Source organism: Xenopus laevis, chromosome 9_10S (assembly GCF_017654675.1).
Source record: "Xenopus laevis strain J_2021 chromosome 9_10S, Xenopus_laevis_v10.1, whole genome shotgun sequence".
Lineage (NCBI taxonomy): Eukaryota > Metazoa > Chordata > Amphibia > Anura > Pipidae > Xenopus > Xenopus laevis.
In genome coordinates, this window is record NC_054388.1 from 105857948 (window position 1) to 105876126 (window position 18179).

At 41.5% G+C, this 18179-nt stretch overlaps 1 protein-coding gene across 1 annotated transcript in view; it reads left to right on the forward strand.

The window, feature by feature from the left end:
- The window catches only part of LOC108703232 (unconventional myosin-XV-like), a 105083-nt gene extending 88230 nt beyond the window's left edge, over positions 1-16853 (forward strand). The window contains exons 55-63 of the mRNA XM_041578109.1: positions 3724-3818; positions 4122-4199; positions 5533-5629; positions 7652-7812; positions 8016-8149; positions 9934-10067; positions 12108-12241; positions 12856-12996; positions 14792-16853. Of these exons, the coding sequence (XP_041434043.1) occupies positions 3724-3818; positions 4122-4199; positions 5533-5629; positions 7652-7812; positions 8016-8149; positions 9934-10067; positions 12108-12241; positions 12856-12996; positions 14792-14893 (1076 nt within the window). The 3' untranslated portion in view covers positions 14894-16853. The remainder of the gene's footprint in view (positions 1-3723; positions 3819-4121; positions 4200-5532; positions 5630-7651; positions 7813-8015; positions 8150-9933; positions 10068-12107; positions 12242-12855; positions 12997-14791) is intronic.
- Positions 16854-18179: the final 1326 nt, after the last annotated feature.

An 18179-nucleotide genomic window follows, 5' to 3' on the forward strand; every position in this document is an offset into this window, starting at 1 on the left:
CGAAAAGATGCGGCATTTACAAACCAGCCTGCAAAACATGTTGTACAATGCTTTTAAGGGTGATGTCACTTCAGGAACTCATCAACATTCCAGGGGCAGAGGTGCCAGTAATCCTGCCACGAGCACACCTGCAAGGACAAAGCCCTTTGGCCAGTCTGTAACGTCAGACATGCAAATGTTTTTCTGTCCAAGGCAGCGCCACAACCCTTCTGGATCCACCCTCAAAGAACGCCTCGACCGGCAGGTAGCGGACTACCTGGCATTAACTGCAGATATCGACACTCTGAGGAGCGATGAACCCCTGGACTACTGGGTGCGCAGGCTTGATCTGTGGCCAGAGCTGTCACAATTTGCCATGAACCTCTTGTCTTGCCCAGCCTCAAGTGTGCTCTCAGAAAGGACCTTCAGTGCAGCAGGAGGGATTGTAACTGAGAAGAGAACTCGCCTAGGTCACAAAAGTGTCGATTACCTGACCTTTATTAAAATGAATGAGGGGTGGATCTCGGAGGGTTACTGCACGCCGGAAGACTTGTTCTGACTTCTATGCAGCTGTCCTTCTCTTCAAGCCTCATGACTCCACACACAGCTGTCCTTTAGCGTCCTCCTCCTCCCTCCGCCACCGTTACAAACTAGGGTGCAAACCCTACTGGTTTAATTTTTTCTGGCCTCTGTGCTTCAGTGGCTGCAACCAAAAAAACTGGGCAAACAATGTCTACAAGGTCAACGTATGGCAAAAAATGACTATTTTCAGCATTTATATGGCATATTTTTCTGGCAACTGTGCTTCAGTGGCTGCGTCCAAAAAAATGCATATTTTCTGCATTTATATGGCATACTTTTTCTGGCCTCTGTGCTTCAGTGGCTGCAACCAAAAAAATGCATATTTTCAGCATTTATATGGCATAATTTTTCTGGCAACTGTGCTTCAGTGGCTGCGACCAAAAAAATGCATATTTTCAGCATTTATATGGCATAATTTTTCTGGCCTCTGTGCTTCAGTGGCTGCAACCAAAAAAATTTATATTTTCAGCATTTATATGGCATAATTTTTCTGGCAACTGTGCTTCAGTGGCTGCGACCAAAAAAATGCATATTTTCTGCATTTATATGGCATAATTTTTCTGGCCTCTGTGCTTCAGTGGCTGCAACCAAAAAAATTTATATTTTCAGCATTTATATGGCATAATTTTTCTGGCCTCTGTGCTTCAGTGGCTGCAACCAAAAAAATGCATATTTTCAGCATTTATATGGCATAATTTTTCTGGCAACTGTGCTTCAGTGGCTGCGACCAAAAAAATGACTATTTTCAGCATTTATATGGCATATTTTTTCTGGCCTCTGTGCTTCAGTGGTTGCAACCAAAAAAATTTATATTTTCAGCATTTATATGGCATAATTTTTCTGGCAACTGTGCTTCAGTGGCTGCGACCAAAAAAATGCATATTTTCTGCATTTATATGGCATAATTTTTCTGGCCTCTGTGCTTCAGTGGCTGCAACCAAAAAAATTTATATTTTCAGCATTTATATGGCATAATTTTTCTGGCCTCTGTGCTTCAGTGGCTGCAACCAAAAAAATGCATATTTTCAGCATTTATATGGCATAATTTTTCTGGCAACTGTGCTTCAGTGGCTGCGACCAAAAAAATGACTATTTTCAGCATTTATATGGCATATTTTTTCTGGCCTCTGTGCTTCAGTGGCTGCGGCCAAAAAAACTGGGCAAACAATGCCTACAAGGTCAATGACGTTGACCTTGTAGGCATTGTTTGCCCAGTTTTTTTGGCCGCAGCCACTGAAGCACAGAGGCCAGAAAAAATATGCCATATAAATGCTGAAAATAGTCATTTTTTGCCATACGTTGACTCAACGTATATGGCAAAAAATTACTATTTTCAGCATTTATATGGCATATTTTTTCTGGCAACTGTGCTTCAGTGGCTGCGACCAAAAAAAACTGGGCAAACAATGCCTACAAGGTCAACGTATGGCAAAAAATGACTATTTTCAGCATTTATATGGCATATTTTTTCTGGCAACTGTGCTTCAGTGGCTGCAACCAAAAAAACTGGGCAAACAATGTCTACAAGGTCAACGTATGGTGAAAAATGACTATTTTCAGCATTTATATGGCATATTTTTTATGGCAACTGTGCTTCAGTGGCTGCGTCCAAAAAAACTGGGCAAACAATGCCTACAAGGTCAACGTATGGCAGTTGTTTAAAGAGAACAGTAGATTACTAGCCAGCAAAGCTACCTAAGCTAAAATGTCCCTCAAATCCCTGCAGACTTCTGTCCCTCCAATACAGAGCAGTATCAATCAGATTACTAGCCAGCAAACTTACTATCATCTGTCCCTGAAATCACTAACAGCTCTCCCCCTACACTATCTCTTCCAAGCACACACAGGCAGATTTTTCAGATACATTTTTGCCCTTGATCCCCCTCTGGCATGCCACTGTCCAGGTCGTTGCACCCTTTAAACAACTTTAAAATCATTTTTCTGGCCAGAAATGTCTTTTCTAGATGTTAAAGTTCGCCTTCCCATTGAAGTCTATGGGGTTCGCGAACCGCTCGCATTTTTGCGCAAGTTCGCGAATATGTTCGCGAACTTTTTTTCCGACGTTCGCTACATCCCTACTATCCACCCTTAAAGGAATTGTTCAGTGTAAAAATAAAAAACTGTATAAATAGATAGGCTGTGCAAAATAAAAAATGTATCTAATATAGTTAATTAGCCAAAAATGTAATGTATAAAGGCTGGAGTGACTGGATGTGTAACATAATAGCCAGAACACTACTTCCTGCTTTTCAGCTCTATTGCTTTCCACTGATTGGTTACAAGGCAGTAACCAATCAGAGACTTGAGGGGAGGCACATGGGTCATATCTGTTGCTTATGAATCTGAGCTGAAATCTGAGGATCAATTGCAAACTCACTGAACAGTTATGTCCCATGTGCCCCCCCTTATAGTCACTGACTAACTCAGAGTTAGAGAGCTGAAAAGCAGGAAGTAGTGTTCTGGCTATTATGTTACACATCCAGTCACTCCAGCCTTTATACATTACATTTTTGCCTAACTAACTATATTAGAGACATTTTGTATTTTGCACAGCCTATCTGAACTGTTCCTTTAAAGGGGAACTCTGGCTTCCAAACCAAAATTTGATAAAGAGGCCTACATAACACAGAAACCCCTAATATACCCATTGCTGTTATCTGTTTCTTCAAAAAGTATGAATATATGCCATTTTCTATGCTGAAATCCAGCTGTTTATCTCTTTCTGCATCATTTCAAATGGGAACTGTACCAAACCATTAAAAATCAAGAAAAGTCTACATATTTTTTAATTGATGTATATTGCAAAATTGCTTGATATGATGTTTACTTTTCAAACAGCTTATGTTATGTTTGTGTGGAGTTCCCCTTTAATTTCCATTCAAATCTACAAATTAGGACTGGCCTGCCCTAGTATCCGAGGATCTCCCAGTGGGCCCCAAACAAGCACAGTTTCAATCAGCCCTAGCTTATTTCCACCATAAAACTATATGATACCCATAACATTTAGCACTATCTACATCTAATTGCTGCAAGAGTGGACCCTGGATACTTTCTGGTGGGCCCTAAGTGGCCCAGTCCAACAACAGTCCAGGAGGTATCAAGTTAAGATAAACAGACATAATTGCTATTGCACCAGCTCATTACATATTATTCTGTTTGCAGGGATTGCCAAGGCATGTGAGCAGAATCTGCGCAAGACCATTCAATATGGAGGGCGCACTGAATATCCAAGTGCCATAGAGCTGAAAGCCATGGTGGTAGGTGCATGGGACTGATATTGGAGTACAGGGCCACCATCAGAAATCTATTTTTGCCCGTGGACCACATACAGGCCCAATGTTTGTGATTCACTTGTGACATATGAAGCTTTATTAAATATTGTTTTGCTGGGTCCAAAAAATGTTGGGTATAGTTGTACCTCCTATACCCCTCCATACCAATGGCTGCCCTGCTAGAGTAGTAATTTTTTCCCACAGTTCCACAGGCAATTCCCGTGGTCACCTGGATGGGATTTATATTTTACTGAATGTTTTCTCTCCTTGCTTTTTGTTCATCCACAGGCTGGAAGAAGCTCCAAGCGACAGCTGTTCCTTCTGCCCGGGGGAATCGAGAGACACCTTAAGATCAAGACATGTTCGGTTAGTGAATAAGAGTGTATCTCACGCCACTTTATCCAAGGGGATACAGGGGTCTAGGTTACCCACAGTCACCATGAGACATGACGGGGCCCTGTACAGTAGTGATGTGTGGGTCAGACTTTTCCGACCCATACATCACCTGCAACCCGACCTCCCACCACCCGCGCCCGACTTCTGGGTCTCTTTTATAGACCCGCCCGCCCCGCCAATGACATCATAAAAGGGGTGGGGAGAGGCACGTGACTATAAAAACTCAACCAGGAAGTCGGAAGCTGGCATTTGGAAGGTCGTGGGTGGGGTGAGCAGCAAGAAGAGCTCAACCCGCATCCATCCGAGACCCGGAAAAGAGCGTGTGAGGTTGGCCCGCACATCACTACTGTACAGCAAAATTTTCGGCTCCTTTGGTAGCTTTGGGTCTTGTCGCAGCTTAAGGACTTCAACTTCGGGTCTTTTTGGCACGGCTTTGGGTCTTCGGCTCGGTATTTAACTTTCCAGCACAGCAGGGCCCCCTTCAGCGCCAGGCCTGGTACAGCATTACCCCCTGTGCCCCCTGATGGTTGCCCTTTCCACAATGATCCTATCTGATGTGGCTTGCTCTGGAAGGGAGCTGGCTACAATAAGGAGGCTGCATTACAACCAAGTCCTGAATGGCTGAAGTCATCAGGCCAGGGCTATATTTAGGCAGAATTGGGCATCACCTAGTCAGATCACGATTCACTTAGTTTAGTATTAAGGATTAAGGAGTGCAGTCAGTTAGAGGGCCAAGAATCTGAGTTTATTGCTCATCTGCTGTCATGAGCAAAAATATTGAGTCTTTTGGATGATGTATGATATGAAACCCAGGCAAATGCCTAAGCTGCATGTTCTCTGCTACTGACAGATGAGAGCAGAATATTTGTATAGGAGACATCGTCAGAGCTGTCGTTGGAGGTTCAAATAGAAGTGACTGTCCTGGGACCCTTACAGATCTGTAGTTATATGTAAAAACAAACATGGGACAAGCTGGTGATAGACGGCAAAACAGCCACAGTATCCTCTTATATCAGTGTTGCCCGACCTATAGGCCTTTATTTATAGTTACTTTACAACTTCCAGCACAAATATTTATGTATCAGCTTCCCGAACACTGTCAGAACCAAAGCCACGAACCACGGAAGGGTCATTTGCTACAAATTACCCTTCATGGTTATTGGTTTAGACTTGGAGCTACTGACTGACAGGATGTGCCCAGAAAAATGTTTCCCCCACGAGCACACCAGCAGCTCATACATACAGTAATTTAAGCAAATGTCATTTTATATTTAGTAAAATAAGTGACTTGGTTTGCTTGTAGGTGGCCTTTGATGTGATTGAGGAGATCTGTATGGAAATGGGGGTGCACAAGGACGAAGCCTTCCATGAATACGCCATATTTGCTGTTACCAACAGGGGTGAGTTATGGGTTAATAGAATGGGGGGATGAGTAAGGGGGGTTGATGGACTGGGCACCCACCTAAATACATGTTCAGAGTTTCGCTGTATTTAGAAAGAACAGCCTTACAGCACCGATCCCAAGAGGCACTCCATTTATAGTTTATAGACTCTAACCTAGGCTTAAAGGAGAAGGAAAGGCTAAAACTAAGTAAGGTTTATCAGAAAGGTCTATATAAATACACCAGTAAACCCTCAAAGTAATGCTGCTCTGAGTCCTCTGTCAAAAGAAACAGCACATTTCTTTCCTTCTATTGTGTACTCATGGGCTTCTGTATCAGACTTCCTGTTTTCAGCTTAAACCTCCAGGGCTAGGGCTTGAGCATGCTCAGTTTGCTCCTCTCCCCCTCTCCTCCCTCGCTTTCTCCCCTCCCTGCTGTAATCTGAGCCCAGACCTATGAGTGAGCAGGGAGAGACTCAGGCAGGAAGTGACGTCACACCAAGCTAATATGGCAGTTGCTATCCTAAACAAACAGAGAGAGTTTCTAGAGCTGTTTACTCAGGTATGTTAAAGCATTCTGCAGAATAAATATAGTGTTATAGCTTGCACTATTGTGGCTAATCTATTAGCAATAGGAAAACGAATTGCTCCGAGTACCAACCCAGCAGGTGATTTCGATTCTAGCCGGCAGGAAGACAGTTCGGGGAAGAATAAGAGGCGATTTGTTGCTGTGTAACTAATCTCCCAAAATCTCCACGTGTGTCTCTGCCCTTAAAGTCAATAGGCATTTTTTTTGACAACTTTTTTTCTCCTAATGCATTAAAGTCAATGGGTGTTTTTTCTTATGGCAACTTTTTTGTCCTAATGCATTAAAGTCAATGGGTGCTTTTATTATGGAAAATTAGCTGCAGTTTTGCGACAAAATGTTTTTCACATGGTGCAATTTTGCCACAAATCCATGGATGGCTAATAAATTCGCTGACCACTAGTCTTCAGTATTTTTTGCCTTCCTCTGGATCAACTGGCAGATAGGTAGTTAATAAACAAAACAAAAAAAAAAAAAGGTTGAACTCGATGGACATGTGTCTTTTTTCAACCTTACTTACTATGTTACTATGTTACTATGCATATAAAATGTGTGCCAACTCAAATTACAAAGACAGAAATAAAGATGAAAATAATTGCAGATTACAAATTAATTAGCCACATTTCATGTCTATAAAAATGATCACAATTATCCAGGCTAGAATTATTTTGTAATGCTTGAACAAGCATAACATTCAAGGCTATTGCTCGGTGTGAGTGTGTGTATGTATGGATGTTGGGTTTCATTTGGAGGGGTTGAACTTGATGGACTTTGGTCTTTTTTCAACCCAACTTAACTATGTAACTATGTATCTCACTCTCCACAAACTGTCACTCTTCAGGCTGAGGTCTGGGTCAGATTTTTATCGACCGGTAGGTCTAATATGTCTTTTAGGGGGGCTCCCTTTCTTAGCAGAATAACTTAAATTACCAACTCCAGCACAAACAAAAGGTAACAAAATAAGAGACTCTGGCAAACACCCTGCATGCAGAGAAAAAGGATTTCCATCATAGCTGATTATTTTTAAAGAATGAGCACCTAGGTTAAGGGTGCAACCCCCCCTCCCCAAGAATGAATTAGACCTAATTGTCAATCAATAACTGACTCCACCCACTGCATGAAGCCAGAATGAAGAGAGACAGGTTGCTCAGAGGGGGAGGGTGAAGATTAACTTGATTATTTCATTAATGGTACAGAATATTTAATTGATTATATATAGAATGTTTCTTATTTTAGCAAGATGGAGCTTATATTAAATTTGAATTTTCGCAATAAGTCCTATGTAAGTGCCATGTGGAAAGAGAGACAGTAGGAAGTTGGTCCCTGACCTGTAGAGCTTACAGTCTAAGTGATAGCAACATATTTTTTCCCTTAGAGGCAGTAGGAAGGTGGTCCCTGACCTGTAGAGCTTACAGTCTAAGTGATAGCAACATATTTTTTCCCTTCTCCTATCAGGGCAGAATGTGAGGCCCCTGAACAGGAAAGAATATATCCTGGATGTATCTGCAGAGATGGAACAGACCGACAGTAACTACATGTTCTGGTTCAGGCGCATTATCTGGGCCCAGCAGCTGAAATTTGAGAATGAGCTGTATGTGACGATGCATTATAACCAGGTACAGAGGCTCATGCACCACCACAATATCTACTTGTGCATTGAGGCATTTGAGCTAGGCATGATCCTGTCCAAACACACGCCAAATCTGCATCTTACAAAACTATGTTTTAAAGTGGAATGGTAGCCACCCTATCCTAGTCACAGCTGTGAATCCAGAAGCAGACTGACCTCTTCCTATTCTGTCTCTCTCCCTTTCCGCAGGTGCTTCCAGATTACCTGAAGGGGTTATTCAATGTTGTGGCTCACATAAAACCCACCGAGCAGCAGTTCCAACAGATCTCGAGGCTAGCGGCCCTGCAACATCGGGCTAAAGACAGTGTCTACCTGCCCACTGCGTAAGCATGCCATCTCCTCACCTGCCCACACTGACCAATCACAGCAGATTAGATTTGTTTCTAAGTGGTGGAATGTTTTATTATTCATTTAAAATCACAGCTTTTTATTTTCTTGGAATATGTTTTGTGCCACAGTACAGGGGGTAGGAGCAGCCAGGCATCAAGCTGTTATTCACTCCCATGCACATCTCCATTACATATTAGGTGCAGGGAACATCTCCACTGCTTCCTACTCAAATCCCATGTTTAGCAGCACTATAGTAGCAATGATCCAGGCCTTCAAAGTTGCCCCCCAGCAGCTCACTATCTTGGATCTAGATAGGCCACTTTTGAGTGTCATTGGCACGGGACATGCTCAGTGTGCTCTAGGCTCTGTCAACATTAGCAGAAAGTCTATGGGCCAGATTTACTAAAGGTCAAAGTGGCTTTTGCTAGCAAAAATTTGCCAGAAATCCCATCCGCAGGGACATCGCCAATTTACCAACAGGCATAGATGACAATTCGCTAGCGAAAGCGACCGTCGCTAGTATAGTTTCATGCCCTATCTCCAGATGAATTTTACAGAATGTTACCTCTTTCGCCAGAGTTTCCTTCACCACCTTAGACCTGGCGAATTGATAAGATGAAGCTACATCCTCCTCGATCTTATGTCAGTGACATCATATCCCGTATGCTGAAAAGTCTTATGCTGGCGTTTTTTTATATTTTAAAGTGGACCTGTCATCTACACATAAAAAGCTGCATAATGAAAGTCATTTGCAAATTAAATATGAAACTCCAAAAATGTTTTTCATTAAAACATCCATACCTGTTATAAAGGTGTTTAAATATCTAAACTGTCAATCAAATATTACCTGCCCTGCCTCTATGCCCGTGGCATAGAGGCGGGGCAGTCAATTACTTTCACTTTCCATTCAGCACTTCCTACATGTCACTGCTCTCCTCACATTCCACCTTCCCTCCTCAGGCTCTATAATTGTGTAGGGCACTGCACATGGACATTAGGTCCCCCATTCTGGTGCATACACAAGATTTTGGGGTGATACACAATTTCTCTTAATAACCGTGTCCACAAAATGGCTGCTGCCTGCTTGCTGTGATTGTATAATTCTAAGACAGAAGGAAACAAAATTTAAATAATAAATACAGTGTAAGTAAAGTTTATTTTGCTCAACTAACATGATAGAAAAGAATTTGAAATTATTTCTTAGGGTGACGGGTACCCTTTAAAGTGGGATTGTGTTCAATAGTTCTATTAAAATTTTTTGTGTTAACATTTCTTTCCCAACCATTTGAGGGACATGTCACATTTGTTTTAGGGTGGGCTCATGTCTAAGACATTAGAGGATCTCTTTTGTCTTTATTTTGCTTCCTTGGACATGTGTAATAATAAGTGGCCATTTCAAGCATTTGCACCAACATCTCTAATAAAGACATATATATGACTTATATGTACCCACCATATTTAAATTGACCTAAGCACAAGAATACTAATGAAGTGTCGCTAGGCAGAAATTAACTCTAGCGAAAGTTTACTATGAAATGCTCAAGCTGACGAATTTACGCTAGCGAAACTTCCACAGTGTTTGGCTGCAGAGACGCAACTTTGCATATTAGTCAATTAGCGTAGTGATTTATGCTGGCGAAGTGCTCGAAGTGTGGCGGAGCCTTCGCTGGCAGAAATTCGACCCTTTCGTAAATTTGCCCCGATGTCTGACATTTTTCTGTGCCAACAGTTTGTTCCCTTGTCCCACTTATCCCTCTCTCTGTTGTCGGTGTTGCAGCCGGGAAGTTCAGGACTACATCCCCAGTCAGTTCTACAAGGTCCTGAAGCCCCAGTCTTGGCTGAATATGGTCATGCAGCACATGCAGCAAATCCAACCGCTCAGCCCGCACCAAGGACGAGCTCAGTTCTTAGGTAATGGAAATAATAGAAATGGTCATTCTTGCACCTACATGTCTGTCAGTCTGTATTGTACAGGAATGGGAGGAAGGGTCAACTATACCCTTTCAAGTTAAGCCAATGTTCCTTGTACTGCCCTAAATTTATCTGAGTGCAGAAAATAAAGGCATGGGATTGCAGCATACAGTAGCGAAAACCTAGAAGCAGCCCTGCTCTAGTCAGGATCCAACCCAAGACCTCAGCAATGCAAAGTATCCATAGTAACACCACACTACTGTGCGGCCTTCAGCCTAAGCCATATGGAACGGTCGTGGGATGCCAACTCATTGCTTTAAGTTGGCAGTGATTATATCAGGGGGTCACCCAATCGTGCAGGAGGGGGGCTGAGGTTCTCATTATCTGACAAGGCTATTGCTTTAAAGGAGAAGGAAAGGTTAAAACTAAGTAAGCTTTATCAGACAGGTCTATATAAATACACCGGTAATCCCTCAAAGTAATGCTGCTCTGAGTCCTCTGTCAAAAGAAACACCACATTTCTTTCCTTCTATTGTGTACTCATGGGCTTCTGTATCAGACTTCCTGTTTTCAGCTTAAACCTCCAGGGCTAGGGCTTGAGCATGCTCAGTTTGCTCCTCTCCCCCTCCCTGCTGTAATTAGGGTTGACAACCGGCCGGTATTTTACCAGTCTAGCCGGTAAAACACCTGCCAAGGCCAGGGCTGTTATTACAAATTTACCGGAAATGTAGCTGCCAGTAAATTTGTAATACTTCTAATAAAACCCCTTGGCCCGCCCCCAATTCACTCAAAATTTACCTTTTGCTGCCTTCTGGCCAATGGCATTTTCTGATCCCTCCCCTTTACATCACAACCCACCCCTTTCTACGTCAGGACACGCTCCCTTTTACGTCCCGCCCCACCCCTTTGTTCCCGCCCCCATCACCAGCCGGTGGAAATTTTATTAAAAGGTGGCAACCCTAGCTGTAATCTGAGCCCAGAACTATAAGTGAGCAGGGAGAAACTCAGGCAGGAAGTGGTGTCACAGCAAGCTAATATGGCAGCTGCTATCCTAAACAAACAGAGAGAGCTTCTAGAGCTGTTTACTCAGGTATGGTAAAGCATTCTGCAGAATAAATATAGTCTTATAGCTTGCACTATTCTGGCTAATCTATTGGCAATAAACTGCCTTGGTAGCTTTTCTTCTCCTTTAAAGGGCATGTAAAGGCAAAAAAATAAAATCACATTTTTAACTTCTTTAATGAAAAATAAACCAATATACTTTGATTAAAAAACGTGTACCATTTTTATAATAAACCTGACTGTATGCAGTGAAATTCTCCCTTCATTTACTGCTGTGAATAGGAATTGTCAGACGGTCCCTAACTGCTCTGCAGGGAAACAATCATACAGCAGGATGAACGGCAGGGGGAGTCTCCACCTTGCTTCCCAGCCATGCAGAACTCAAGCAGCTTTGTTTTTTTCCCTGTAGAGCAGTTGGTGACTGTGTAGAGATTTGTATTGGATTTTATTTTTGCCTTAACATCCACTTTACTGTTTGCAACTCCAGCTGCAGGGACAAAGATCATGGAGCCAGATTTAAACAGATAAACTGGGATTCTATTTGGAGGATTATTTTGCTGCAGCCACTGGTTCTGCAGAGTTGGAGAAAGTTTGTATCAAACAATACAAAAACGATAAAATCCACATTAGATTACATGACAACACAGGACCCAGTGCAGTCTGTATATTCTAATTTTTAATCAGTCTTGTTGTATCGGCTTTTGGCAGATATTACTTGACTTGTGCTGATCCCTAAGCAGCCCAGACCACATTGAGCATGTGCACAGTCTTGGTCTTGCAAAGATGTATAACAAAGTTACAAGATGGTGACCCCCTGTGGCCAATTTTGAAAGCATAAATTATTTGTTTGATTAGGCTTGTGGTGCAGTAAATTCATGTTTATGTTTAGTATACAAAATACAGCATTTCTAGCCTTACTCTATTTTAGACTTTAAGCAGAGTGGCCACTTTAATTAACAAGCCCTTCTATCTCCATAGGTATAGTGAGCGATTTCCCCATGTTTGGCTCGTCCTTCTTCTACATCCAGAGCTGCAGCAACAACACAGTCATCGCCCCCTGTATCTTGGCCGTCAACCAGAACGGACTGAACTTCCTCAATAAGGAAACGCATGTATGCGCCCCAACTCTGTCTCCGAGATTGTTAGACCTGCCAGGCTATAAAGCAAATTCATATAGAGCTACATCTGCCTGATAGGGATAGACAGTATGAGTCATTTGTTTGCACCAAGTTAAAAAATGGGAAAAAAAGGATTAGGTCAGGGATATGCAGAAGTGAAACATGAAGAATTTATTATTATTTAGCTATCGGTAAAGGGAAAGTCAAGTCCACAAGTAACAGGTATTATATTGCCCCTGCTAAGGCACATCCCTGCTTTGCTATAAGTCACTTCCCTATTAAAAATAATAGTCATTACAATGCCTAGCTTCCTACAACCCTATGGCTTTTAAGGGTAATGTGGCTTTTAAAGGGGATGCAAGTCTTTAACTCTCCCGTTGCACCCTCTAGTTCCAAAATACTCATCGTTACAAATGTAAAAATGATGCTCCAATGCCAGAACTTTCCCTCCATTGCCTAACAATAATAGTTCTGCTTGCATAACACCAGCAATACGTGTTCTACATTACAGCTGACCTTTATTTGCATAATATGGAAAGGGAAAATGCTCATTGCCTTAAAAAAACTGAATTTTCTGAATTCTGCTTCCCTGTTCTATGTACTCACAGGAGCTGGTTGTGACATTCCCACTGAGCAACATCCAGAGCACTAGGACCCAGCGACCTGCATCAGGGTTCAGCTACCCGTATGTCGATGTCATGCTGGGTGATGTGATGTCACAGAGAGTTACGCAGCTCCAGCTCGAGCAGGTAATTGTCCGTAGTAATTATCTATGCAGGGTGACAATGAAAATACGTATGCTAAATAAATACCAGGATTAAAGGAGAACTAAAGCTTAACTAAAGAAGTAGCTAGAAATGTTGTACATTATGTTTTGTGCTTCTGTACCAGCCCAAGGCAACCTCAGCCCTTTAGCAGTAAAGATCTGTGTCTCCAAAGATGCCCCAGTAGCTCCCCATCTTCTTTTCTGCTGATTCACTGCACATACTCTGTGCTGCTGTCACTTACTGAGCTTAGGGACCTACTCACAATATACAGTACACATAGAATAGAAATGTCACAATATAAGGCTGATTAGTAATTAATACACATAATTACTACATGGCAGCACAGAAACCAGTGCAATTAGCATCAGAATTTAATAATCAGCAAACCTGTAGCATCAGCTTATATTACAGCCAGGGAAGCTCATTTTCTGCTGGATAATTAGTGATGAGCCCTAAGCTTAGCTTCTCAACAGCCAATCAGAGCCCACTGAGCATGTGAGTGTCACAGACACTTTCCAAGATGGTGACCCCCTGTGACAAGTTTGAAGTCCTGGTTCATTGCTGCTATTGACAAGCTGAAACTTTAGGCTGATGCAATACGTTCAGTATATAAAATATGGCATTTTTAGCCATATTCATTGTTAGGGTTTAGTTCTCCTTTAACACAAGACTCTTGGGTGTTAGAGTTTAGAAGCAGCACTGAGCTCTAACCATTAATCCCTGCTGTAAAGTAGAAGTGGAGACGGAGGTTTCTAAAAAGGTTAAAGCTGAAATGACTAATATATTTTAACCACTTAGTGGAGGTAAAGGGGTTCTGGGGTGGCCACTGTTTCAAATTCGGGGGGGTCCTCGCCCTTTAAAAATTAACCAGCCCAGTTAAACCTTCACCTCTTAGAATGTACCTGGTTATGCCAACCAAATACCCACAAGATTCCACAGATCTGCTAGGCAACAACCTTACCCTAATACCCGACCAATCACATAATTTTGTATAAAAAAGGTAGTAAGCCTATTTAGAGGCCATTAAATTGGTGGGCAGGCAGGTGTGGCCTGTGCTGGGGGGCTGGCAAGTGAACTAGGGGAGTGAGAGCCAGAAAGGTCATGTGAACAGAGAGGTGGTACAGACCAATTGTGTTGGGGGGAGGAATGGCAAGCTTGTAGGCAGAGTTACAGGCCAAGTAGTATTGCCTTGGGTGTCAGTAATACCTGGCTCTGACGAATAAAGACAACCCAGTATAATTATCTGAAAAACCCATGTTACAGAGCAATTAATATTGTACAATTTTTGAAGCCAGATTTGGCCTATGTTCCAAGCAGCTGTTAGATCAGGGGAAGGCTACAGACACTAGGCCATCCCTATATTATCCTTACACTTTCATATGCATTATTAAAGCGGAACTATTGCGAAAATGCAAATTTAAACATATAGGATGAATGAAAAAAACCAAATTGTGTAGGCAATTATAAGTAATATATGGTGTTGCTTTTACATGGTGCTAAAAATTAATATTATCTTTAAAAATAGCCCCTTTATTGCAGCTCCCTATAGATTTCCACTGGTCCCTGTTCAAATTTCAGTATGCTGAAGCTTATATTAAATTTTCATCTTTGCTATAGTTCCCCTTTAATCTATCCCGTGGGGTTTTTTGTTTTACTTTTTATTTGACTACGTAGCAACACAAATAAAACCAGTGCCAGAAATGAGTGTCCCCGCAGGTTTCAGCCTGTACATTGTGACGTCACACACGGATATAATTCCATTGTTTTGTCCTGTTAGGGCCTGGAGCTGTGCAGGGTGGTCGCTACGCACATGGAGAATCTGCTTCAGAGCCGGGATAAGCACCTCACCCTCCCACCCAGTGACATTACTCTTCTCTGAGCAGTGCTACTGAGCCTCACTCATGTGTGGGCAACCTGCTGTTCTCCAGACCCACCTTACTGGATGCCAAACTCCCCCAGGCCTAGTCTGGGAAAAGTGTCCAAGGTTCGGGATTCAATGCAGCTGTGGAAAATGAATTATTCTATCCTAATGTCTACAAGCTTTTTAAAGGAAAAGTATAACCCCTATTTTAACACGACTTTAATGAACTGGGCTTGTACCGAACATACATTTGCCTTTTAAAAATAAATAACAAGAAGGGCACACTCCCCAAGTGTAAAATCATTACGATGAATTTATTTGGAGGCACATTTATCCAAGGTCGAATTTTAAAATTCATGTGAGTTTTTAAAAACTCCCATGAATTCGAAATGCGACCAATCGAAATTTATGAACAAAATTGAATTTTAAAACCGCGGATGAATTTGATTGACCCGAATTCAATTTGAATTTAAAAGACTTGATGTGAGTTTTTTCTCCGAAAAAAACTCAATTGACAGAAAGGCTGAAAATCGCTCCAAACTGATTCCTGGACGTCTCCCATTCGCTCAAACAGCAATTCTGCAGGTTTTACGTAGTGAATAGTCCAATTCGAGTTCTTAAAGGGAGTATGATAAATTTTGAAAATCAAATTCAAATTTTTTTTAAACTTGAATCGTATTTGAATAACTCCCTAGTTGAATTTGACAGTTTCGACCATAAAAAAATGTAATTTTAAATTCGACCCTTGATAATCTGCCCCTTAATATGGATAAAATGCACTTAGAGTTTTTGCAGGCAACAATAGCTTATAGTTGTGCAATGGGAAGATTCAGTTCCCGTCAATGAACATTCAGAAGATTCAAATCCCAGTCCCAGCGTGTTTCATCACTCTCAGTGACTTCTTCAAGAGTTAAAGATCAATATAATTCCTTTTAGAATATATATTAATAAAAGCAGAAATTCACTCTGCTATCCCAGCAATAATATCAAAGTCGCACAAGTGGTTGGGTATAAATAGCGCTCCAATGACCGTTAATCAGGTGGATTATGCCCAAAAGTAAGATGGCTCCTATTGCATCAAATGGGTATGTGCGCATGTGCTAAAATTACCAATCAGTGCGGCTGGTTTTGGACTATATATAAAAGAAGAGGACTTTCTTCCCTATACACTATTTATTTTATAGACTGGTTTAAATTGCCCCCTGTATTTTAATTTAATACATGTGCCTTTTGTTATAATGAGGCGATGTCTTTTCTTGCACTAGACAGTGCAAAGGTCAAGTAACGTTACATTCTATTTCCTGTTCTTATGAGCACTATCAAAGCAAATCAGCAGTCCACTGAGCGGACCCGTTTAGAATGAGCTTCCATCTAAAAGCCTAAAACAAAGGGAAGGGGGGTAGTTTATACAGAGGGCTTCCTCTTTAGTGAACATCAGCTATATCTTTTATGGTATCTCTTTATACAGTCTATGAGAAAACTTAAAAACTGTGCGGAGTTCAGGGGTATACTTATCTTGCCATCGTTTTATGGTCTCTTTGTACAGACAATGAGCCCAATTTAAGGGTCTGTTTCTGCAGAATTGTTCTCAGTATAAGGGAATACCTATGCCTCCTTTAGTGGGAAGCTTCTAATATTTCCATTGGAATATGTCAGTGTTGCTTCATAAATACCATTTGCACTATGTGCTAAAGCAGCAAGTGTGTGTGTGTTTTGTGTAATGTCGGTATTGTAGATATTTCTATTAGAATCCAAATTCTCATTCTATCCCCCTCCCTCCCCATGGACCTCACATCCCTCTTCACTAATACATAAGAGCAAAAGGTCTATGCGGATAAGTGTATTTTTGTTTTATTTTTTTTAGCGGTTTTGGCTTTTATAAATATTTACAAATCTCTGTATTTTACAATCCCTTTGGAATACAGTTTTGTAATATTTTTGCATTGTTTTAAATTGATTTTTTAAAATGCATTAATAAAACTCCTTTTATCAAAATGCTGCAGTCTCTGTCCATAGGATTTATTGTAACCTGCTGAAGTGGATACAGGTACCTGTCTGGGAAACACTGGTTGGGTGGGCTAACATTGACCTTGGTGGAGTTCCAGAATCAAAGGTTAACTGATAGGTCACAGGGTGTCCCTGACCCAAGAGTTCTGTGCATAGGGTCTTACTGGATACCAGATGTTCAATCCCCAGTGGACAATACAGTTGAATAACTGAGGAAAGCTCTGTACTGTTCCTTTAAAAGGATTCTGTATTTTTATGGTGTAGTTTTTGTTTCTAAATGACACTGCAAATAATTCACTCTACAATATAAAATTTCATTCCTGAACCAGCAAGTGTATTTAATTTATAATATTGTTGTGTAGGTGCATCTCGGTCATTTTGCCTGGTCATGTGCTTTCAGAAAGAGCCTGCACTTTAGGATGGAACTGCTTTCTGGCAGGCTGTTGTTTCTCCTACTCAATGTAACTGAATGTGTCTCAGTGGGACCTGGATTTTACTATTAGGGAGTTGCTGTCTAGTTACCTTCCCATTGTTCTGTTGTTAGGCTGCTGGGGGGAAGGGAGGGGGTGATATCACTCCAACTCTCAGTACATCAATAAAGAGTGACTGAAGTTTATCAGAGCACAAGTCACATGACTTAGGGGCAGCTGTGAAACTGACAATATGTCTAGCCCCATGTCACATTTCAAAATTAAATATAAAAAAATCTCTTTGCTCTTTTGAGAAACGGATTTCAGTGCAGAATTCTGCTGGAGCAGCACTGTTTACTGATGGGTTTTGGAAAAAAAAACAAAAAAAAAAAAAAACAGTTTTTCCCATGACAGTATCCCTTTAAGTTAGGCACTGGGGCCTGATAATGTCTCCTTTGTCCTCACTAGCTCCTCCTGAAGGACCTCAGCCCTTCCAGACCTTTAAAGATAAACAATGCCTTCATTAGCAAAACTTTAAAAAAAAAAAACACAAATGTCTTCAAACTTTCATTACCTGCCAAATTTTGTAAAATGAACATGCTAATTAAGGGGTGTGGTCACAAAAATGAGTGCTATGCACACCAAATCTTTGTGTCTCTCTTTCTATTTCGGCAATGTTGGGAGGTATGTAATTTGCACAACTGTGAAGAGTAGCTGAAGAGTAACGTGGCCAGTCCAGTAAGGTGGGCAATGGATTCCTCAATTGTTCCGTTCTTGTGCAGCCCTAAACTAGTGTGGACTGATCCCGGCCACAGCTTGCAGCTATATAACAATGGTAAGCTTGGTAATGAGGAAAGCAAGAGGTCCCCAGCGTGTAATTAAAAAAA